Genomic DNA, 26,174 nt, shown 5'->3' on the forward strand with positions numbered 1-26,174 from the left:
AATTTATTAATTTGCTTAAACTCTGAGAAATATCAGGGAAATTCTATAAAACGTTAAAAAGGAACATTTTACCTATGTACTTGTTGTAGTATACCCGACAATACAATGGCGACGCATCAGGGGTTTACCCTGCCTCTCATCCGTAGCCAGCTGGGATAGGTTCCAGCATGACTTGTGATCCGCAAGGTGGACAAGAGGTTGTAGACGAGACAATTACAGTCGTCTGGTCTTCAAGAAAATGGATGGTTGGATAGTTATTGGAAAATTAACAAGGCACCACTGGTGTGTGAAATGACTGCAGCACCACAACACTGTATAGAGGGAAGTTATTGAATATTTCATTCTCCTGAGTTATTGATCCAGGAAGACCAAATCTGTACATTTTTGTCTAACTATAGCAAAGCTCACTACATTTTTTGCCCCACATGTCAACTCAATAAGAAGTCCAACCATTTAAGTTCAACCTCTCTGAAGCAGTTAGACAGAACATTCAGCACTTATAATTGATCAGTGTTAGAATTTTCTTGCCGTACCGTACCATGAAATCCACTGCATATACGTATATATGTATATATATATATATATATATATATATATATATATATATATATATATATATATATATATACACACACACACACACACACACATACATACATACATATATATATATATATATATATATATATATATATATATATATATATATATATATATACAGTATATATATAGTACACACTCATTCTTTGGAACCACATAGTAGTCAGTATTTTTATTTTGAAACACCAATGTCACAAATTTGTACAACTTTACATTCAATGTTGTCCCTTGCTTTCAAATATGAAAAAAGACTCAAATCGAAGGATGGCACTTCAGGAGGATGTACAAATTTGCTTTGAAAGTGATGCTTTCAAACCAATTTGCGACTAACCAGACAAAAATTGTAATGGCTAACATCACATATCTTTCAGTGCCAAATGAATTGGCTGACTCAATTTTGTTTTTTTAAGATTGCTCACGCTATGGCTCTTGGGAGGATAACATTGTTTGGCCAGCTGATTGATTGATAGCTCACATCAGAACATTTCAACAACATCATTTTCCTGCTCCCCACAGGATAAACCCTTATTAAAATATCCAATCTGTTCTGTTCTGTTTAGGCTGCTGTACTCCTAATGTTTTAACATGGTACATACAGTGTGTCGGAGAGGAGGAGATGCTTTTTAGGTACAATTCAGTTGCTATTTTTCAACTGAAAACAAACTGATAAATATAAATATATAAATATATTTCTGCCCCTAAACCTTCCTCAGTCCTACACACTGAACTTTTAACTCTAACTCCTCCATACCACCATGTACTGTACTTGACATCCGTGGTTCAGAGTCAAATATCTTGCCAGCTGTTAGCTGGACTGCCATGAATTTTGCTCCAGCACATTCAGGGTTGAAAATACATTCTATTGACGACGGCAATCCCTTAACTTTCGATCTAAAGGCAGGTCAGAGTTTTCAGTTTTTTGGCCAAATAACTGGTAAATTGGCACAATTTCATCTCAGACAATATAGTGTGTAAAAGTGCTATAGTGAAGATGCTCACAACAGTACAACAATACACGACTGCCAATAAAGTAAAATAAACAGTTTATTACACAGTGCCCCCCCTCGTTACTCGTAGTTTAATGCGCTCCAGGAACCACAATATAGTGACAAACTATTTATCTTATCATTTAAGGTAATTCAATAATTATGAACCCTCCCCATATTGATATTAAACCACCTTCTATATGTATTACCTTTATCCACACTCTTATCGACTGTTTAAAGCACATTTATGTCTCCTGGAAGTGCGTCATGTTCCAAGATTCATGGAACATAGAGCACTTCTGGATGACGTCAGCCAACACAATGTACATACGGTATCACATGACTACTTACCAAAAATCCGCGACGAGGTGAAGTTGCGAGTGTTGATGCGTGAATGCACGAGGGGACACTGTTTTTTGTAATGAACTTGCACATATGATTGTACTGATAGGCATGATGAATAAATAAAATTATTTCATGAAGCATTTAGGTTCAAAATGACTTCTGCATAGAAAGCAGAGAGTACTGTCAGAAAACAGCATTTGAGGCTGGCAAATAAAGGAGTGGAATAAGAAAAAATAATACTTGACTGCAACATTTATGCAAATTAAATCAGTCTGAAGCCATTAGTGAAACAATTAATCGTCAGCAATCACATTAAAAACATTTTAATCACAATTGTGACAAATGGTTGACTATTCATTATGCCCTCTAATTAGATATTAAGTTTTATGAATACACTGTTGTGGAAGGTTTTGAAAGATGTGACACACTTGGGACAAACACAAAAGCCAGCCAGGACTGATGAAGTGTGCTGCATTAATGGTGCCAGGAGCCAGAGTTGCTGAGCAGGGAGTAAATGCCTGGTCGCTCCTGACTTTATGTGGGAGTGATTTATTGACTTACTGAGCCTGCAGATGTGGAACTGGAGCCTGCAGATGTGTGGAAAGGTGATGCAGGTGGTCAGGATCAGAGGTCAGGTGTTCCGGTTTGTCATTCAGCTAACCTTATGTTGGAGATCACTGTATTAATATTCATGATATCATTGATTAAAAGCTGCATGTGGGGTTAAGGCGAGGGAGTGCTGTTTTGGTGTACATATCATGTGTGTCAGCGGTGTGACATGTGGGCAGATGGTACAGTAAGTGCTGGAGTGACTGTGTGACAAGAAAAATGACAGCCACCATGTTACCTTAGCATTTCAGACAGGATCCAACTCAAAACTGCCACAATTGTGTCAAAGTGTTTGCATAGTGTGAGAGAATTGGCTCTCGCTGAGGCAGTCTCCAGAAATAACTTGAATTTTATCTTAGTGCTATTTGCCGTCTCAAGGTAACGTTCACATACAATCTCTGGCATCCTCTAGGGACAGAAAAGGGATTTGTCTTGAATGTCTGCAATCCCTCCTCCATACGCTGCCATGTGCAGATTATTGGCAAAAGCTGCACTTGCAGGTAAATCAATTCAAGTCTGATCTGTAAAGCCTGTATGTCAAACAGTACATTTAGCCCATTTACACTTCATTATTTGCACCAATGGGCAGTGCTGAAAAGTAACTATCAGCAGGTTCCACCATAAATAAGAGAAAAGTCACTACAGAGTCATCTGTCAAGATTTGAAAGAGTTTGTTTATGAGTAAAATGCTACCCAGTCACTGTCCTCACAAACAAAAGACACATCTTGAAGCTCACTTGGGGATATACAGATTCAAATATCTTTGTGTGTTTAGTGTTTTGCAAAATAAAATCTGTTGCATCAGTGGCATCAAGAACAACAGTCTCTCCCAGAAGGTCTATCCTTCCTCATCTTTTCCTTTTAACTTTTTTTTTGTATTTTTGTATTTTTTTTTTACCAGTTTCTCTCTCAGGGCTGTGATCAGACATCTAAAAGAGAAACAAACCTGTCTCATCACCATGTGTCTCTGTAAAAGCAAATAATATGTTTTTTTTTCTCTCTTAGGAGAAAAGCTAAGTCAAACTGCACAGCACATATTTATGTCAACACAGGTTTTGCATGTAGCTTGGAGCCAGCCAAAAGCAATTCAGGATGTATAAACACACTGAGGACATGCTGCTATACTACCAGTGGAGAGGGAAGTGCTTGTCAGAAAATTTATATGCATACTTTGGCCTTTTGCAGCTATTAGTTGTAATGTCAATTGCAAAATCAGAATTGAAATAAATTGAAGAGGAAAAAATGGTTTGATTCCACTGCATTGCTGATCGTGAAGCTGCTATGAACTCAGTAAAATCTTTCACTATGGTAAAAAACTCTTCAAGGCAACTGTATCCTTACAAAATTGTTTCTTCATGCACTGTTCATAGTGTGCATTTCAGAGAAGCCACGGTGGCTTTTTAGCGTGAGGTGGAAATTCATGTCCTAAATAACCAAAACAGAAGGCAGAGTAAAATTTTGGTGAAATATAGGGTTAATATGCAAAGCCAAACAAAGATTACAAGCCAATATACACAAGAAAAGCACACACATACCAATCATTTATGTAGCTACAAAACATAGTTTGTCCATCCATCCATCCATTTTCTATACCCACTTCTTTTTCTGCCGTCACAGGTTGTGGGGTGCTGCAGCCTATCCCAGCTGACTGGGTACGTGAGACAGGGTAAACTCCAGGCACAACGCCAGTGCACTGCAGAGCCACATGTAGACAGACAACCACTCATGCCTACAACTATAGGCAATTTGAAACTGGACAATTTGCCAGAAGTGCATGCTTTTGGAGGTGTGAGAACCCACACAGACACGAGGAGAACATGCAGACTCCACACAGAGCTGGACTCGAACTGGGAGCCACCACGCTGTGCAGCAACAGTGCTACCCACTGTGCCACCGTGCCGCCCCATAGTTTGCTATTTTTATATCAAAACATAAATATGACCCATAATGTGCAAACAAATAAATAATCCCAGGGAGCAAGCATTCAGTTGTAATTGTCAGTTTTTATTATCATATTAATGTCTTCAAACATAGCACATATCAGTCTCTTTTTATGCAAATAATCAAATACTGACAGAAACAAAGAACTTGTTAAGTAATACTTTATTTACTCTGTTTGACCGGATCCTGTTGGATACCAGTTTTTCAAAATAATTATTGTTCTACCTACAGTGACAGTTTTCTCTTATCTGCTGCTTTTAAACAAAGATGTTTTGCAACCTTCAAATCAAACCTATTTTGTCTGCTGTCCTACAGTTCCATAAGGATTCTGTAACAAAATGCATAGGAGTGTTAAGCTAAATTGATGGTATGGTGTCTTCCCCTCATATAACAGTAGCACAAATCAGTGGTTACCAATGACCAGGAACCAAAAGAGACAAATTTAAATTTAAATCTAAATTTCTGGAAGACAAGATCACGGCAATGGTCAAGGTGATGGAGGTTAAGCAACGGAATATTATTCTACAGACTAAATACTGGGTTGAAAAACTAAGCCAAATACTCGTCCTGCCAATGTGCTGCTACTATTTTGACTGAGGTGAGGAGGACTAAAACTACCATTCAGAAATGACCCTATGTGTCAAAAAATAATGAATCTATGAATGCAGCTGTGTCGAGGGGTTGTGATCATGCAAGCCTGTTGATTTACAAACTGACCTTGAACTGCAAGATCATGAGTTTGAGTCCAACAAGAGATGCTTATTAAATACTTTTTTTTCCCATTCACTTCACATTATTTAGTAAAGTCTTAAAATGTCATTTGTGCTCTTGGTGGGGGAGAAAACGTGAACAAAAAGGTTCAAATGACAGATCATGTCAATACAATGCAATTGGAGGTATGTTGACTAAAGGTTCATTGGTTTTGAATTTCAGGTGGATTTTTTGATACTATATGACTGATCTTAACACAATACAGGAAACCCCCACACAAGAAAACTTGCACTAGTGTCAAAGTACGTACTGGACATGTCATAACCTTTCACTAATTTGGGCTTCTGCTCTAGAATTCAAAGCCTCTCTCCTTAGTGTGCTGCCTCAGTAAAATGACAGCAGGGGACTGGCTGTGTGCTGCTGTTTTCAGAGGGGATGACCACCTTACTTCTCTCCTGTGTGTTAGTTGTGCTTATCAGCCAGCACCATGCCCAGAGCACTGCTTCTACTTCACAGAGCCACCAACACCTCGGCTGCCACTGGATGTTTACACTGATCCCTTCATAGAAGACTCCCTTGGGCTGCTGTCCCTGTTTGTGTGAATTTGTGTGTGTTTGTGTGTGTGTGTTTTCACTTCTCCCCTGAGCCACTACACAGCATGTCTGCCTTGAGCCTCACGTAGTGACAATGTCGGCGGTATTCCTCAGTCAGACACTATGTACCAGGGGACCAGTGGTGAGTGAAGAAGGACAAGTTATTCAAAACTGCACCTCCTTGGTGTGAAACCCCCCCCCCATTGTAAGCAATGCATAAAAACACATTAAAAAATGACTGCATACTTTGCTTTCATACCTGCTCATGGGTCACACATTGTGTTCAATATTTTTCTATTTTGATTTTACTGAGCTGGTTCACAGGTTGATAAATGAATACTTCCAACAACATAATTTGCATCCTATTTTGAAAGACAGCATGAACACTGTGTATAGGAAGGGTATAAATGAATGCAAATGACTGTGGCTGCATTAAAAATTAAGGTTCCTTTCATGCAATTCCAACTTGAACTCTGCTGTGTTTATCATTCAGCTTCATTCCATTAGGTTAGTCTGAACACTATAATTAAAATTCCCTGGGGATGGGTGAGTTCAGATGCAGATACCTAGCTAGATTATAGTATTTGTTTATTCAGTAATAGTTCATGTATATTTTGAAAACTTCCTTTTCCCTCCTTGTAGATTTTTCCACCACGTTGTTTGTCCGTTTTGTGTGTGCGTGTTTCCAGTAGCACAAATCCTGATTAAAGTCACGTGTGATAGTCTTACCAGAGTGGTTCTTGGACAGTTCTAAGAGTTGTCTGACATCATTGTCTTCACCTTGTGTTTAATAATAGTGAACCTTGGTAGAGAGGGCAAGTCACCTGAAGGTTAAAAAAAATTAACCTCTTCCAGTATCAGTAAGGTTGTGCAGGGAGATGAAAACTCACAGACAACACTATTGAATTTAGGAGCCATCAGTGCCTTGAATGCTGCCTTTCATTTATTTACAGATATTCAAATTAACTTTCCAGAAGTGACAGGACTTCATACGGGAGGGCCATGCTCTCAAATATGAGTCTTTTTCTATTCATATCCATGTCTGTTTTCTGTTTTTGGAAAGCATTCTGTATTTATGGAAAGTTAAGTTAACCTCTCTAGAAGGTTGTCCTTTGCATTGAATAGAATCTGACCTTTTGGAGCAAATGTTGAATCATGTTTCCACCCCTCTGATCCTTACAGTGCCTAGATCAACTGCAGTTGATTGCAGAAGTGGAGTCAAAGGTTAATGTTTCCTTACCTCAGTCCCTCATCCATCAATGTCACCATCTATAATGTGAGGCCCACCAGATACTTTTATGAAGCTCTAAACAGTGCAACAGCTCAACAAATCATTGTAGGATTCTCCTACTCCTTTTCCAGTGGACATGGTGTTGACATAGCCCCCTTCATATCTTCCTGACCCCTTCAACTCACTGATCCCATCCTGAACTAAAATGTAATCAAATATGGCATGAATAAGATGTTTGTGAATGTACACCACCATTTAGAACAAGTGCTTAATATACAGTAGAATTACAAGTACAGCCTTGAAATCAAGAACGGTTTGACTGTATGCCTTCATCATCTGCCAAGTAGTCATTACCTTCTATTTATCTCATGCTTGTTGTGAAAACTTAGAAGGAGCAGTTGCTGAAAACTATCTATAACTCTGAATAACAACAAAATGATGTTTTAACCTTAATTTTAGTAGGCACTTTCTCATTATCTTTGTTTTTTTGCATATAGGAAAGTCTGGTGGTGTTTCTCATACTGCACTGGCATATGCCCTTGAGTGAGTTTAGCAGCATTCCAAATCACTTGGATAAACAGTGAGCAGTTAATAAAACACAGCCAAAATGTAAAAGATAAGAGACTTTGCCAAATCAGGCAGCAAACCACGAGCAGCACACGGAAACCTCAGCTACCCTTAGTTGTGCTGCCTGTTCCTGATTTCACTGCATGTCTTTGTCAGTTTTAGACACTAGCCAGCAGGAGATGGCCATGACAGGACTGGGATTGTCTACTCTAGCCCATTAATTAGCAAGAAAACTCAGACAAACACATAAACCATCAACAAACATGTCAGATGGTTCATTTTACTTTTTACATTACAATGTATGATTTTATTTTTCCAATCACTCATTAAAGCTGGAAACAGAGATGACTGAATAACTGGACCTTCTGCCACAAAGTCTTTGCCCTGTGTCCTTTAAGAACTTTCAGGTGATTCCCTGAAATAACAGCTTGGAGGGTGAAACTTAAATGACTGGGTTTCAACCACTATCATTATGACTTCATGCCTTCGGTGACTCATACTATGTTAAATATCTTTAACTACCCAACAGCCTTTCAGAAATGAAGAAGCCTCTTGGATGAGAGACCAAACATTACCAAGTTTGAATTTATTTCAACACAATTAATAAGTTCTTGATTAGAATCCATGCAAACATAAATTTGTCACCATTTAAAAACACAAAGCATTTGATAAGTTATAAACAGGTATTTAAATGGTTCTTATGTAAATGTATTTCTTACTTGTCTATCACCGTATGACTGTATTTTAGAGCATTGTAGCAGATAAACATTCCACTTATTCTGACTCAAATATGATTGCCTTACATTTTTTGTTTACTAGTTTTCTGTTTGAATATAGATTAATCAGACCGACAGCTCAATGACATTATGTAAACAAATTACTGTATTTAATGAGGTTTCATTTACCAATTGAAATGAAAGTGGTTAATAAAATGATGAAGAATTCAGCAGCATAACATAATGAGATCAGTTCATCTCCAGCCAATGAGGCGTGTCCTTCATTCATCAAACCACTGGCACAGTAAGAAATTCAGAAGTTGTTAAATTAGTTCCAAACTTGATCTTCCACAAAATCAATCTTTGAGCACACTGGGTGTTGCATGACCTTCTGTGCATTGTCAATTTTTATCTATGTTTCTGATTTTGATAGTTATTAATGAATTTCCTCGTGTTCAGTACCTATATACGGGGTACCTTCTTAAAATTCACACATATTTGTAGCATGCCTTTGAAAGGTGATGTGAAACAATGCCTTTTAGTAGCTAGTTCTTTGTTTTTTGTGTTTTATTTTATCTGTGTTATGAACGTGGCACAGGGAATACAGGACAAAGACATTAAGCATATTGTGGAGTACATCATTAACCAGGTTTTGGGACACAGCAGGAGACCTGGTAAGTCTGATCAGGTATGACCAAATATTCATAGTGGCCTGTTGGTGTTGGGAAAGCCGTCTTCCACTCAACCTCCTCTCTGAAGACAGTGGACCTTTCCAACAACTTTAAGTCTGAAGAGATAAGGGGGAGAGGGTACCTGTGCATGATTGTAATTTCCTTACATACTGCGCAGAGGATGTATTGTAATTGTCAGTGTTTGTGTGTACGTCTGTCCATCAGTCCGTTTGTCCGTTCGTTTGTTGGTCAGTTAGTCCACCAAATGTCTTCGCAACCGTTGCAGATAGGAAGACGAAACAAAAAGCACATTACTCAAGCGGCAAAGGGGATGAAAATGAGACGATGACCTTGACTTTGAGACAACTAGGTCAAGGTCAAATTTCAACTTCTGTACAATCAGGAACTGGATAAGATAGAAAGACGAAGAAGGCCAGTGTAAGACCATAAATCAAAGCCAGTGCTTTGATCAATGAAGGTAGCTCAGAGCACTAGCTTTGATCTTTGACATATGGAAGTAGGAACATTTTAATTCAGTGGTGTCGCGGGATGTTGCTGTCTGTGACTGCCTTGTTGAAGCTGTGATAGTCAATACAGGGTCTGAGGGTCCTATCTACTTTTTCCACAGAGAGACAATCTGCCCCAGCAGGAGAGGAAGAGGGACATATGATATTGGCAGCGAGAGAACCCCTGAAGTAGTCCTCTATGACTTTGCATTCAGGAGCTGAGAAAGCGTACAACCTATCCGTATGTGGGGTGCAACAGGGCAACAAATCAATGGCACAACCATAGGACCAGTGAGCTGGCAGGATTGTTACTTTACCCTTACGAAAAGCCAGCATGGTGGCACATTAACTAAAACGGGATTAGTGGTTGGAACCGAATCCCTAAATTTGAGGAGACAGGTGTCGGCACATTTAGGTCCCAGGAGGTGACCTTACCAGTAACCCCGTCAAAGATAGGACTGTGAATGTCAAGCCAATGGTACCCTAAAATGACTTGGTTAGCCACTGAGTCAAAACATGAAGGCTTAGCATTTTTCTATGTAAGTCAGGAAAAATTAGCCTAACTGCCTGTTCATGCTGCATAATCCTGCCCAGAGGAGTATGATCAACAACCTTGACCTCAAGGTGGTTTCTGCACATTGACCTTCACATGACAATCACTGCTTCAATGCTCCAATTGTCTGCAAGAAGAAAACATCTGCCATCCCTCTGACAGTACAAACGTTCCTTTGTGGAGAGATGGGTGTGATCCAGCTCTATGGGTTCCTCCACTGGATGGCCAATAGAAACCAGGCTGGCTGCAGGTAGGTGGGCGTGACTCGACTAATCCACCGAAATGCTCTTCTATCCTTGATGGGGTGATGAGCCAGTCCGGAGACGGCCTTGTTCCTGGTATTGTTCGGAGAATCTTTTATCAATGACTAAGGCAATGAGTGAATTGAATCAGTAGATCTTTCCTAAAATGAGAAAGTCCTTGAAAAAATGCATCAGTCATTAAGCTGCTTCCCTGCCTGGAGAGGTGTGTGACAACCCGCTCCAGGGCTCAAGTGAATCTGGCGAGGGTGGAGCAGGTTGTCGACAACTCAGTGGTGGCCCACCCCTCAGCTCAACCCGTGAGATGGGAAATGATAAACGTCACTGTGGTCCGGTAGTGAATGTCCCTCCTCAGTCACCATAGAGTTTGGTAGCAGCCACCTCCTCCCACCAATCAGCCAGGAACTGGTATAAACTGTGAGACAGGATTTAGGCCTCCTCCTTGGCTGCCGCTGTGCTCCCTTCCTGGTCCGTGAGTTGACAGCCACATTTGCTGTGGTTTTGTTCTGTGCCTCCCCTCCTGCTCCCACATGTGGTTTATCATATAGGATGTTGTTTCGGAGGAGACAGACTGCCACTGCTCTTTTGGTTCCCTTGTTTCATTTCCATTTTTTAAATTTTATTTTGTTGGTTAGTTTAATTTGTTCTTTTTTTGTTTCAGTGATTCTACGTTATATTAATTATTTCAGTATTATTTTTTTCACATGTTAAATGCTCTCTGTTAGCCCCTTCTGGGCTTTGATTTATCCTTCCCCAAGACAATTGTAATGAACTAATGCAGCGTTCTCGCTGGTTTTTAACACGTTTTTTGTTTGTTTTTCCTTTTACATGAGTGCTGCAGGACTTGTGATAATGTGGCTGCCCAGACATTGGAGCGATTAGTGGTCAGGGTTCCTCACCCAAGCTCCACACTCCCTTTAGTGTGTAAGTGTCTAGTGCTAATTTTGCACAGCTTTCACATTTTATATTTTCCCCTTGCATCTTGTTTACTTTATGGGTCAGGCACAGAGCGAGGTGAGTGCTCTGCCACAGTTTAACTTGCCCCTCCCGACTACTGCGACACTGGTCATCCTGTAGTGTTTCTGAAGGTGTTCTGGACTGGATAGGTCAAATAACCTTTGTATTTTTAACTCTGCTGCATTGTGGTAAAATTTGCAGTCTTGGGGAAAGTCTTTGCCCTAGCGCATTCGCACATCAACACTTCACCTCATTTTGTATTTTTGGTAAGCAGTCACGTGATACCGTACTGACTATGTGTCTCTTGGACTTCTGTAAGACACAAAAGTGCTTTAAACAGAAGAAGAAGAAGATTTACAGTTTATTAATACCACAAGGGGAAATTACATTGTCACTCAGGTTTTTAGTATATACATTCTGTGTTAGTTTTTAACAGTATACATGCCCCTGAACACAGCACACAAGGGGGCCTGTAAGCATACAGTTAATACACACACAACAAACTAGACACATTGGGAGGCAGAGTGATGGGCAGCGGCTTCAGGAACGTGCCCCAAATTGAGCAGCTTGTAGGCGGGACAGCGCCTCGCTCAAGGGCGCCTCGGCAGTGGCTGGGAGATGAGCTGACACCTCCCACCGTCAGCTCACACTCCAGTGATATCATGGCGGGAGAGGAATTCGATCCACCAATGGCTGGGGCGATCTGTCTGCAAGACATCTGCTCTACCGCTGAGCCACTGCCGCTCCAAACAGTCAATAAGAGTGTGGGAAAAGGTAATACAGATAGAAGGCGGTTTAATATCAGTGTGGGGAGGGTTCATAAACATTTAAATTAGCATAAATAATAAGATAAATAGTTTGTCGCAATATCGCAGAATTAGTTTTTTGTGTGTAGTTCCTGGAATGCCACGAGTAACAAGGACGCACTGTACTAAAAACCATGTCCATTAGCTGCATTTTACCTTTAGCTGACCTTTAATTGAACTGCTTGCAGAGCATTCATCCTACACACACACCTGCACAAAGACATGATAAACACATGGACCATGAGGTCAATATGTACTCCCTTACTCATGAACCATGAGGTAAACGTGTACTCCCTAGCAGTTTCTACGAGCATCCCTCTGAAATTGCCAATGATTGTATTCCTACAAAGGAGTCAGATGAAGCCACACCTGCTATGCAGGAGAGTTATGCTGAATAGTATATTAACCACTGTTTTGAGACAAGAAGTTGTCCTCCTACTAAATGCTTTGATGTTAAACTGTATCTGAGAATGACCCAGAGCTCTGTTGAATGAAGTACCACAAACTTCAACCATCGTCTCAAGATTCATCTGTCTACCCTGATTATCGACAAACAAGCGGTGGATCTGGTAAGTAGAAATCTGCTTCATCTCCGACCATTATTTGACAGCCACGTATCAATTTGATTCATCGGTGGCCTGCTAGTTGGTTTCAATGGGTCTTACAATTTAAGCGATTTATTATAATCAGACTCAATTTTAAGCCTTTATATGACACCAGTGAACACTTGTAATTCAAAATGAAATTTGAATTGCATCAAAAATGGTGTCACATCAACTGATTCCCCAGAGAATTGCTCCAGGCGAGTGAGCTAAAGACGTGGAGGGAATCTGCGAACCCGTGCCCAGCGTACTCCGTGGCATGGGTGTCAGTAGATCCTTAAGCTGTGAGCCAAGCCAGGTCATCATTAAATTCTATTGATCAGCCAGGGCTCTCAAACCTGTAGACAGAGATTTAAACCATTCCTCTCGTTACGTCAGCCTTTGTCGATGCACATGAAAGGCCTTACACACCGGATCTGAGACAGCTGAGTCCATATTGGCCCGTTGGCTCTGCCGTGAACGTGGAACAGGGAATGTAAGACAGAAACCGTATGTTACGGTCCTGCATGTGTGCGTGGGCGTGTGTGTATTTTTCTGTTAGGTTCCCTCCTCTTTTATCTAACCACCCTCCAGTCCTTGCTTGTCCCACTCTTTTGGTTCCATCCCCGGCTCCTGATTGATGCGATGTGCTTCCCTTGGTGTGCTCCATTCCCAGTTCTTCAATCAGAGCTGGAGCCCTCCAATACTCTGTAGCTGTTCAGACAGGGGGCTGGTTTATCATTGACAGTCTGCGTTGCTTGCTACTGAGGGATATTGTGTTTTGTGACCACATTGTGGAAATAGGCCAAGTTAAGTTGATTGCAAGTAGGTGCTTGGTTGTATTAGTTACCAGAAGTAGGGATGCTGCTTTCAAATAGAAGCCATAAACTTTACACCCCATTAACAAAAACTGTCTCAGATTTGTGACTTTTTTTTATTACTGTAGTGGAAATTTTAAAATCACTGTAGATTTATGGACTATTGGTGGATTTATGGGTTTTGATTCAACCTTTGCACTCAGAACATAGTGTTGTTCATTTGAACAATGGTTTGCTAAAATAAAAATGGTGCCAAATGTTACAGAGAGCTTCACGGCCTTTTATTTTAGACGAGTTTAGACAAATAATGTTTAAATGTACATTTTTACAAAAGTGCTACTACTGTTGTTTAATTGAATTACAAGGTATAACATTTTTCACGATCATTTCACTTTTCCTTTCAAGCCTCTGTTGTATTTCTCGCGCCTTTATGCAGCAGGCATGTGACGAACAGGGAATAACACAGGTCACACGCATCACAGCCACATCTGCAGACATTTGTAGAAATACATTACTCTATCAACCAACACATGCATGGACATACACACACACGCACGCATGCACGCACGCATGCACGCACGCATGCACGCACGCATGAACGCACGCATGCACGCACGCATGCACGAACACACTCACAAACACACACACACAAAACCATGAGCACAGATCAAGGCTTATCCACCCACAGTGGCAGTAACCCCACAGGATGGGGCTTGGATCCAAAGTACCAGCTTATTTCTGCAGATCAATGGCTGACCTCCCAACCAGCTCCAGCCAGACTGCCCAACACTACACAGCTTAAAGTTTAGCCAAAGGCATCGCTCCAGGCTGCATGCTGAATATCATATCAATCTAATGATTCTCCCCAGAAGCCCAGAGTCCGTCAGCTCTTTTTTTCATGTTCTACTCTATTTTCTATTGTTGCTCTAGGTCATTTTGAATGCCTCGTCTTACTTCGTCTTTCTTCTTTTGTTGTCATCACCTTGTTAAAATCCATATATCTGCTTATGTCTATGGTGGGAGGGTGGCCTGTTCAGGGAATGAAAGAGAAAAAGAATCAATAATTTTAGTAGAATATGAGCTTTCATTCTGTAACTCATATCATTTCCAATGCAGAGAATAAGCTTTGGAATGTGTGACCCCTCCCTAAGAATAAAAACCACACCTGCTATTGACCTTATTGACATCATGATGATCAAGAGTGCTGCCTTCAGCAGCCTGTCATGAGCTACAATAAATAAATCAATCAATAAAATTCAAATAAAACACTAAGTTGATCACGTAAAGTACTATTTCTTTATACAACCCAAACTCACGGTCCCTCAGTGGACTACTGTGGAGTAAAACTACACCTTTTATCTCAACAGTCTTGATGTTGAAAACAAAAAGCCTGTATGAGTATGTAAGAGGTTTTCTAAAAAGTGTCTGCATATCTTTGCTTCATGGGTTTGTGGAATATCTTACCACAAAATGACCCTGTGATTGATCTGTCTACTTCTATACATTCAAATTGTCAACAAACTGCACCTGTGTTCTTTAGCAGAACTTCTGCCTGCCCACACCATAACTTTCTACCACCACAGCCTACTCTGTCCACAAACTGCTTGCCCCCATCTGTCTGCCATCTGTACAGTGTATTGTAAACCTGGATTTATCTGAAAAGTGAACCCTCCAAAATGCCAGTTGACATTGTAGATGAGTATATTCCCACTGAAGTTATTTTTACTATTATGACGATGAACTAGAGCCCAATTTAGATCCCTGATGACAGCAGTTGACCTTCCCCGAGATGGTTCCTGAAAGTTTGCACCGAGATTTGATGCTTATGCCAACAAACCATTGTCTCAGCTGTTAGAGTGGCTGGTCTTAGAGGATCACTCAGGTGACTAGGAAATGTACATTCAGTTCATGTGCAACAGCCCCGGAGGACATTCCTGCAGTCAATATGTCAAATGCATGCTCCCTTAAAACTCGCAACATCTGTGGCATCACATTGTGTGATGAAACTGCTGTTTAGAATGACCTTTTAGTGACCGTCCAGATGCACACTGGTGCAGAAATCCTATTGTCAAGAAATTTATCTTGATATGCTCCATCAGGTGGATGGATCTTTATCAATGGCAGACGTTCATTTACAAATTTAAAGCACTTTATATACTAACTTCGGGAAGAATGAGCTTTTAAAGCATATCAACAGAGCTTATGCTCTTTGATGTGAACTCATGAAAAATGGGACACAAATGTTGTATGTATTGTGTTTTTCTTTACCATAAGACAAGCATATTTTTAGATAAACATAGATATACAGTTTAGTAAACTAATGATTTGTCTTATATACAGTAGCTGGCCACTTTGTTTCCATGGCTGACAGTTACTTTCTAAAATAAGCTCCCAATGTGTTACAAGCACAGCAATATATCATTTCTCTCTTCTTTTATTTCTTTGCCTCAAGTCCACATTAAAATATGCATGACTTTGAGTTTGTGTTACAGCTGTCAAGTCTGCAGGATCAAACTAATCAAAGTAAATCCTTAGGAGAAACATCAAGGATAAACAAGTGATTAGAAAGCCAAGCTTGTGATTGTCTGGAAGAGAGTCACACCAATCCACAGTTAGCCAGCAGAGCTTATTCTGCCAGGGCCGCTTCGCTACCTAATCCCACGATGTTTGTCAACCCCTCTAGCCTACATATATCATCTTCAACTCAGACTGCAGGAGCTGCAGTTAACTTTAGTATGACTGGAAGTGTTGCCTGAAGATGTGATAAGTAAAGGGATTCCAGCACCAGCTTCAAAACAGAAATTCCATCACAACAATCTCATTTCATTGGCGCTCTGCTAGATTTATGATCAAATTGTTGTTGTTTTTTTAGGTTTAAGATGTCACCACTGACATTTGAGATGAAGTTGCTCTGTGAATTTAGAACATAACTTTTTGGATAGCGATTTTATAATCCATATAGGATACAACTTTTTTTGGTCATTGGTAATTAACAGATTTTAAAGCAGCAAACCACTATTTGTTGAAATGTATATCAAAGAAATCATATCATGTGCAAAAAGGAATGTCACCAGATGTCAAGTTTGCTCTACATTTACACTTGAATATGGCTTTACTTGTACTTTACTTGTAATCTACTTGTAATAGAGCATTTGTTTAAAAGTGTTATCTGCAGGGTACAAACATGATTTTTTCCCCCTCTCACTTGATATTCTTAGTTCAAATAGTATTGTTTGTAATAGACTGTGAAAGGTTTGTGCCTCACATTTTATTCATGGCAATTAATTATTTTTTCAATAATACACAAATATGAATGTTATATAGAAAAATAACCCAGTTCAAGTTTGGCTAATTGTGTACAATTATGTGGATTTATTAATAGCAGCAGAAATCGCTTTTGGATTTTACATGTAATACAGATTTTTATTTTTTTTCAAATAACAGAATCTCATTCATGTACTGTAATGTATTCATTGCTTAAGGTGCTGCAAAATAATTTACTGCTAACCTTTTGGACATATTAGTGATGCATTAAATCAAATAAAATGTTTTTGTCCAACTTTGTGTTTGGACACCTCCATAAAGAAGGACATGAAAAAATAGAAACTGGATGTTAGAAAAATATATACATATTCCAGATTTTCGTATTACATAATTTATGTACAGAGCAAAACAGTACTTTATAGGTTAAATGTGATAAATTCAACTTCTTTTAATCTCAGATTACGGACTATGTATCAATATTAAGCATCACTGCACATCAATATATGTCCCTCGCCACCAAATATCCAAGTATCTTAACACTCGTCCAGATATGGAGCACCACCCTCTTGGGAGAACCCCACACAAGCTCCCTTCATTCTCTCTGCAGTCTCCAGAAAGAGCCCGTAAGACTTTCACCAGTTCAAAGCACGCAGAGAAAGAGAGAGCTTGATGTGCCCTCCGACCTCCTCTATATTTTAAATCTTGGAGGCACGTGTCACTCTGAATGGTAAGGCGCTTTCATACGACCTTCTACCAGGCTCAGAAAACCCCTAAGGGACGAGTAGCATTTCGAAAGGCTGAAAAGCAAAGAAAAAAAATAGACAGGCAGCAGGGAAGTAGCAGAGTGATATATTCTGGGCTTCAAATGTCTGACAAATTCATCAGTTTAAACACAATTTCAAGTGGGGAAAAGTAACGGAAAATCATTATGGTAAAACACAAAGATTCAAATTACTAGCTGTGGGCAATTGGTGATTGCTTTGTGGTGGCAGGGACCACAGATAGCTGGATCAAAATAGCGAGCGGTCTCCACAGGCTGCACATCACTAATTACTTATTAATGAGACGATGAGAAAAGTCTGTGCTTTCAAAGTAAACACTGGTGAACAAGTCAGCTAAGCAAAGGGAAAATGGGAGATGGGTAGAAAAGGGCAGGAGAGGGTGAGGAGACTGAGCCGTACATCGACAGAGACTTTTGATTTAACCGAGAGTTCTAAATCTAAATATAAAACAAAAGCCTTTTGCCAGTACTTCAGTGCAAAGATGAGGAACATGTCAAGTTCAAGGCGAGCAAGAGTTTGACAGAAAAGGGGAGTGAACAGAAAGAGAGAAAGGTTAAACTATACAAGGAGAGCAAAGAAACCAAGCCAAAGCGATAGATAAAACAAGAAAAAGTACAAATATTGAAATGGAAATGGGAAAGAGACGTACCTATCTTGACTGACCTTTAGTGGGAGCCAACAGATGGGTGCAATCCAGATAAGGCTAATACACTGAGGGGAACATCTTTATTTCAACCTTTTATCTTTTAACCTGTTGATATTTCCACAAGCAATGACCAATAACAAATACTCAAGACACAGCCTGCAAACACGATTTTTTTTGAGGGTCAGAAACTGCTGGAGCAAACACTGCATCAGGCCTCAGTGATGTCTCAGCAATTCCACAATCTACTCATTCATTCTCTGAACCAACTTTTACCTGACGTGACTAAACAGAAACAAACTCATGCTGACTGTTTGGGCTGGCACAGCATGGAGATACTCATACTTATACCTTCACACACTCCGATATTAGAAATTCATTTGCATTCATCAGCAACTACTGTGCCTGGGGGGATCTGTGGAAATATGTTGGATTGTTTAGTCAAAATTACAATACAGCTGGGGCAATTTATCTCTTGAAAAGCCTGTTAATTTGTTCAGGAGGAAATTGTGTTTTTATTTGCATATTGAATAAGGAGAAGCTAGAAAAACCTTTCCGAACCTGTTACACCTCTCTTTCCATGGCTAATGAGGTGGGGAGCAGGGAATTACTGAGTCCACTGGGAGCCCTTAGCATGACAAATACACCATGAATTAACGGTTAGCACAGAGCACGTCCATGCATGTATGTGAGTGTCCATATGTCTGCAAGTGTGTGCATATTCATAGTCTGCAATGGGGTTTTTTTCATATGGCTTGAATTAAAAGCCTACAATTGCACTCAAAGTAATTACATTACATTAAACCAGATGAGATCAAATGTAAGCAATTACAGAGTGAGGCACAGTGGAAAAAATTGGCCAGTGAAATAGTCCCCAGGTTAAGTGTGCTGTGTGTTGATTTTATTTTGCAGCCAGGAAAAGGAAGCTGGAAAGAGATCAAGTGTATTTCTAATCTTTAGATCAAATTGTACTACATGAGAGAACAAAATTACTGTAACTTGAAATTATATAATACACATTTTGTACAAAGAAATGTGACCAGGTTTGTTTTTCTAATGTCATGGATTTGCAGGTTGTGAGAGAATCAAATGATTAGTTTTTTAGAAAATACATTTGTGTTTATGCATGATTTCAATGTATAAAAAAAGACCAGCATTCAGAGGGGAACTGGCCCCATCTCAAACCTGATTGGTTCCTGTCCATTTTGTATTGATGTGTTGTTGTTGTTTTTTTTGTTATTTATCGATCTATTTTGCAGAGCCAGAAATTCATCTTGTGTCCATAATGACAATGTGTTTATGTCACGTGGGACAGAAGGGTTTTTCCATGTTTATGAATTTGATGCACATTGGATGCAAATGAGAATCTTATAAATAAGAATTGGTCCTTCTGATGTGAAGGGATGTACAAGTTAATATGACATGCTTTCATCATGGCATAAGACTCCACCTGTACGCTGTCAGGAGGTATACAGCTTCTCACAGGAGCTTCATGATGAATTTAAAATTCCCCGTATTCGTTTGTGCTAACAAGTGAAAGAATGCTTAATCCCTGAGGTAGTTAATACCAGGTAGTTTACTACTCCAGCTAATGTTTATGGTTCATGCATCAAATGCCATAGCACTGTGTAGAAAAATAGTCTATGTATATAACATTACTGAATGCTTTCAGATGATACTTGTCTTCATAGGACTTTATCACATATCACTCCTTCACCCACCCAGAAAAAGTGTTGTGAAGATCTCTAAAACAAAGTCTGTGTGATGTCTGATTGACTTTCTGTGTGATTAGAGCAGGTCAATGAAACCAGCGGACATGTTGACCATGTTACATTTTGATTGTAGCTGCCTCACACTCTTCTGCTTGTCTTAACAATGCTTAGCAATTTCCGTCCAAAAACATGTGATATTCTTATCAATCTAAAAGAATATGAATTATGAGTTTTTGTTCACTTGCTGTATTCCTTATCCACTCAGACAGGGGCCAGACGTTATTACCACATCATAAATAAATGATTTTGTGTCTTTCCTATATATCTGTGTTGGCTTATGTAACACATAAGGAATTAATTTTGTTATCTTAGAGATAAAAAAAACTGTAGTCAGTAAATAATTATTTGGAAAGTTACACAGGTAAACATGCCAGCTGTTCAGAAGTTCATGCATCATAACTGGACAAGGATGAAATGAGCTTCACCACTCGGTGAAACATATTATTGTATAAATGACATGAAACACGTTTGTTTGCAAATGATGCATGTCATTTTATGGTTAATTAAAACTATTCACTGAATTAACTGTTTCCAAACTACGAATGCATATATTTTCTGACACCTAAACTGCAGTTTAATGTAACAGGAAATCATCATTAATTTAATAGTCAGTATGCTGCATTGGAATCTGATGGAGCTGATCCCAAGTCAGTTAATTAGTTCGTAACCAATACATTTAAAGGAATATACAATACACTGTGTCTCCTAATTCCATCTGACAGCAACACATGGAGGAATAAAAGCTGTCAGTATTGTCAGTGTTACTGTATATCTCAGAAGTTACAACATGACGTGGAGGGTGGGAGAAAGGAGCAACTCAAGGGAAATTAAATAAGTAATGATGCCGTACCCGTTAGGAGAAACACACAAGTCTGATTTGTAATGTAAGCTACGCACACCGGTATACAGGCAAGGATTGGTCACCAGTATGCAAACACTGGTAGCAAGAGAGCAAAGCCATGACTTGGTGCTCAGCATATCAAGTCAAAGCGCTCCTCCTGAACAAGGATCCACTCATTCCAGTGACCGCTTGAATGGCATTACTGTTGTGGGACTATCATGTGTTTAATGGGCATTTTCCACAAACCTGTTTTTTTTTTCCATCAGGAAATCTAACAATGAGAGGAAAGAGTATTGACTGAAACTACACTGTTTAATCTTGTGAGATAAAAGCAACGCACAGCAAAGATGATGTCAGATTAATCATCGGTATTTGGACTTTCACTTACAGAGGTTGTTAAACTAGCATTTGGATACAGTAAAGAAGCCTGTGAGTTCAAACACTTTGAGGTTTAATCTTTTTTTTTTGGCTAATGAGGTGTTTTGGTTGAATTTTAAGTTCACCCTGTCCCAACGGAAAACAGGAAAGATGAACTTGCTGAATGATCAGGGTGCAATGCTGGTGCATAAAGGCAGCAAATAAAAAATACTGCCTTTAAAGTTCCCATTTACACACATGCTGACAAATGTGATAAACACACTCAGTTCTCATACTTCATGTGAGTTCATCATCGCTGGAGCCGGAGAAAAAGCAATGAGGCTTTTTGGCAGATTTCCTGCTCACCCAGGGTTGACAAATTGCCAGGGCTCTCTGTCACAGCACCACTTTAAGGCTGCTAACTGTTTCATCTGCTATGATTTAGATCTTGAGCATGAAAGTTGCCCATTGCAAATGCATATTCTGTTCACCTTAATTTGCATCCCACAACATGGAGCAATTACATTCGCTGTGAATCGTAATGTGTATGAGACAAAGTTCAATCAATCAATATCTACTTTGTTGCTGTTGTTTGGAATTACCTCAAATAAAAATTTCCCACAGATGGGCAATTTTGAAATTAGTACATGAAAACAATCCCTAAATAGTATGATGGCATGATTAAGGTATTATCCCCACAAAAAATTCCTTCCAGCCTGTCTAAATAGTTTGGAGAGTTTTACTGTAATGTGTCATTTCCTTCAAAAATTACATGGAATTAAATACACACAACCATCTTTGTATCACACTAAATACATTGCAGTTCTTCAACAATATTCAGTGTTCAGTATCTGGTATGTCTCTTCTAAAGAGAACGTACATGTCATTGATTTTTAAAGGTTTTATTATAATGTTATCTGTTAGTGTGATACAAATCTACAAACATAACCTTTTAGGGAAAAAAACCATGAATTAACTCCCTTCAATCTTTCCGTAGAGTTTTCATCATTTTACTTATGTTAACATCACTGTTGAAGCTTGGAGTAGAACAAATACAAAGAGAGAAAAAGTCAGAAAAAAGTTGGACACATACTAAGAGGTATTGAGTAGGTTGGGAAGTAAGATTTAGCGGATGTCAAGGTCTTTGTCTGTCATTGGAATAAAGTAGTTATTTCACAGAAAAACCCAGCCAGCTGAAATGATTTCCTGTCTCTTTTTTTTTTGTCTGCATCATGGTTTGATTTAGGTTTGTTTTCTCCATGTTATGGCTGACTTTGCTTCCTTTGTTCTGGTTTTCCTGTCTCTGTGTTTGTCACTGATTGCCTGCCCCTCTGTCTGCTCATCCCTGACTGTTTCCACCTGCGTCTGATTGTGTCCCCTGTGTATAGAGTCCCTTTGTTTGTACTGTCCTCTGTCAGTTTGTCTGTGTTCCTAACTATGTTCCCCCTGTGTTAACCCTTGCGTCACATGGCCCAGTCATTTGTCCTTGTGTTTCCAGTGTACCTACTGTTTTCTGTAAGTTTTGTCAGTTAGGACTTTTTTTTTTCCAAATTAAATCCCTCAGCTGAACGAGATGTTATATGCAGGGGTGCACATCAGTAGTGTACAAGTATGTCAAAAAAAGAAAAACCCAAACAAAAACAAACATACATGGCGTATATTAGAGGGAAAAGACATACCAACAATGTGTAGACTATGTGCGCATCTAAACCCAGAATGTTTGGTCAAGTAATCATTAAAGGTGTGAATAAAATGGCATCTTGAATGCTCTTGCAGCTCTTGCATGCATGTGGTTTACAGTACGAGTCGAAGACAAAGTTGGGTTCAGCTTACGCATAGAACTGAAGTCAATGTTGGAGTTTACAATGGTGTTGTGCCCAAATTGCATGACACTTTGGCAATCATAGTTTCACTTGTAAATATTCTGTGTAGGACCAACATCTTATGTCATGTTACTACACTTTTTTTTTCACAACAAGGAGGCACAAAAGTACGAACAATTACAAGAGATGTGGAGAGAAATTAGGGAGTGTCCCAATATTAGGCGCTGCATTGAAGCTAGAAATTGTCACAAACATGCAGGCTTTTTCTTACAATACAAATTATGTGAGCTAAATCATGTCTACTTCATGCTCTGCAAAAGGTACCAAACAAGCAATATCTTCATGTTCTCCTTGAGAACCAGTGATGTTACAATCCCAAACACTAAAGTATAGGGTCTAAGAATTTGGACTATGCCACTCTTGAACAAAAGGACGGATATGACAAGTCTGCTTCAGGTGGGACAGTGTTTAGATTCTAGAATAGAAAAACCACACCCTTCATTATTCATTTTTTGTTTGACTCATGTAGACAAGATTAAGAATTTCTTCCTATTGTGTGCCTCAGTGCAATGTTTGTCACTGACTTAAGTGAGACTATGTGACAGATGGGTGTACTATTAATGCATTTTTGTTTAGTTGTGGATTGTTCTCAGTGGATTAATTTATCACTGCTGTTCTTTCCAAAGGTTTGACAGTGCCTTGTGTTTATCTGATTGTGGGTTGAATGACTTATGTTAAACATGTTAGGAAAATGTTGAAACATTGGTCAAGAAGCAGACAGCACTCACCTGAGGGTGAAGATTTGCACTGAAGAAAGGGTGGACAGGGCAAGAAAAGCAGAGACTGTTTCTCTCTGCCGAATAGGTTTGGAGGGAGCCATCACCACAAAGTTATCATCCAGCTTTAGCTCAGACAGAGGCTGAAACAGCCGGACACTCCCAATACGCTGCATGGGTGTATGACCTGCAAAATAGCCCATTGGCCTCTGTTGGTCAGTGCGAACAGAGGTGGTCTTTCTTGAGTCCTCTGAATTACAGTCTGCATTATCCGTTGTTTGAACCATGTAGTAAAGCTCCACAGGGGTGCCCTGGGCCTGCTCAGATACCCTCTGCCTACCTGGCCTAACAGTGGGTGGGCTGAACCAGCTGGCCAGGGGCTCCAACTCTGCGATGCATATCCCTAGCTCACCTTTTAGCCTGCAAGCCCCACGCACTTCTTGAGTCTCATGGAAGGCAAACATCTTGACACAGGGCAGCTTGTGGATGGCACTGTAATCATCCCAGTCCCTGCCTGCAATGTAGAACAACACTTGAACCTTTGGCCAACTAGGATGAATCCTTTCGCTAATAATATAAGTGTGGACCTTCCAGTTGAATGTGAAGAGAGGTGACGGTGCTGATGTTGGCACTGATGATGAAGTGAAGGAGGGAGTGTTAAATGGCCCAGGGAGAGTCTGCAGCAGTTCCAGGGGCACAGGCTGCTGGACAGACAATGGTCCATAGCTAGCACTGACAAAGGGCATCTGCCGGGCCTGGTGGACAAAGAAGGATTCCGTACGAGCCTGCAGGCTGGAGTTCCTCATTAAGTCCTGATTTGCCTCCTGTAGAAAGAATGCTGACTCTGCATTGAGGATCCGGTAGCTGACTGGCAGATAGATTGGCGTGGGGCCATACCTCTGCAGGCCCTCCAGGATCACCTTGCTGTCCACCACTGAAATAGAGAAACAAAGCTGTTATCTGCCCACAGTCATTTTATTTAAGCACCGGAGGTAAAAACACTTCTTGGGACAGCTTTTTTTCCATCATGCATTGTACTTGTAGCTGTATGAGGCAGATTTAATACCTAATGCATGAAATCAAAGAGTGAAACAAACAAAACAAAAAATACAGGAAATAATCCACCAAGTGGATGACAGCACATTATATTTATATTTTACATGCATTGCCTCCAACCTGATCAAGTCTACAGTTGGTTCTAGTAATGAATATTAAAATATTTGTTAAAGGCATCATCCTGTATCACTTTCATGAGTCAATGCTCTCATTAAAAAGAATTTAATAAACTTGACTCAGTACACATACATCTTTCTGAGTCACTTGCTTATGAGGCTTATCCATGTTCCCTCATGCTTGTGATCCTTTTCATTTGCTTGTGATCCTTTTCTGATTCAATCCGGCTTTCTCTCCCCTTCAGTTTTTCCCTTCTAAATATTTTACTTCTCATACATGTCCATCTGTTTCCTTCCTGCCTTCTTTTGTCTGTTGTTCCAACATCAACCAGAACCCAGTATGGCAAATTGGCTTTAGATTCTTAAGATCTGTTGGAGTCACAGTAAGTTAGTGTTCCAAAGAAGGCTATGTTCTACTGTATACAGCTTTCACATTGTGAGTCAATATTTCATAATACCAGATAAAGTAACCATGACAACCACGACACCCCAGCATAACTAAAGTTATGTCTAGGTAAAAACAAGAAAAAAAACCCCAGAAATCGCTAATAGTTCCTGTTTGCATCCATGGATGCACATCGACTTATCCCTTGATAAATTTAATTCTGAATAACAGAACAATAACACAACATTTTTAAACTGGCTATGTGAGCCAGTTTAAAAATGATGATTACATTATGCCCTTTATGATCATTGATATTCCAAAGAGACACACAGACACACAGACACACACACACACACACACACACACACACACACACACACACACACACACACACACACACACACATACTTTGCACATCACACAAAATATGTACAATGTGTTTGTATTATTCACATTTGACTGAACTATGACTGTAAAATATGTTCGTATTGTAGTCCAGTACCATGATAAAGCCGTGTAATCATAATCAGGGTCATAACATGTTTTATCTATAAATGCTTCAGATTTTTTTACATGTTGGTGGTTCACCTCATGTACTTGGCCTCCTAATATATCCTTTATTTTCCCAGCCAGCTTGAATCCATTGCTGCACCTCACATATTATCTCTGCTTCATGTCTGTCCCTCTGTATCTCTATTGCACACTCCAGGAGAGATGCACCACACAGTTACACTGTGCTCAGGTAATGCAAAACGCATCCATTTAACATTTTCAACAGAGCTCTGCTATCTTATTGCCACTGCTCTCCTAGCCTGTCTCTTTCTTACCAGACTCTACATGGCTGCTTTCATCCTCTGTCCTCTCTATCCTGCATATCCTTCACTATCCCACTCCAACCCACCCCCACC

The 26,174-nt window shown here is 39.7% G+C and overlaps 1 protein-coding gene across 1 annotated transcript in view; it reads right to left on the reverse strand.

The window, feature by feature from the left end:
* si:dkey-112m2.1 (transmembrane protein 132C) overlaps positions 1–26,174 on the reverse strand; it is a 138,253-nt gene that overhangs the window by 67,093 nt on the left and 44,986 nt on the right. The window contains exon 3 of the mRNA XM_068335102.1: positions 23,722–24,643. Coding sequence (XP_068191203.1) covers positions 23,722–24,643 — 922 coding nt within the window. The remainder of the gene's footprint in view (positions 1–23,721; positions 24,644–26,174) is intronic.

The sequence above is a fragment of the Antennarius striatus genome, chromosome 15 (genome assembly GCF_040054535.1).
Source record: "Antennarius striatus isolate MH-2024 chromosome 15, ASM4005453v1, whole genome shotgun sequence".
NCBI lineage: Eukaryota > Metazoa > Chordata > Actinopteri > Lophiiformes > Antennariidae > Antennarius > Antennarius striatus.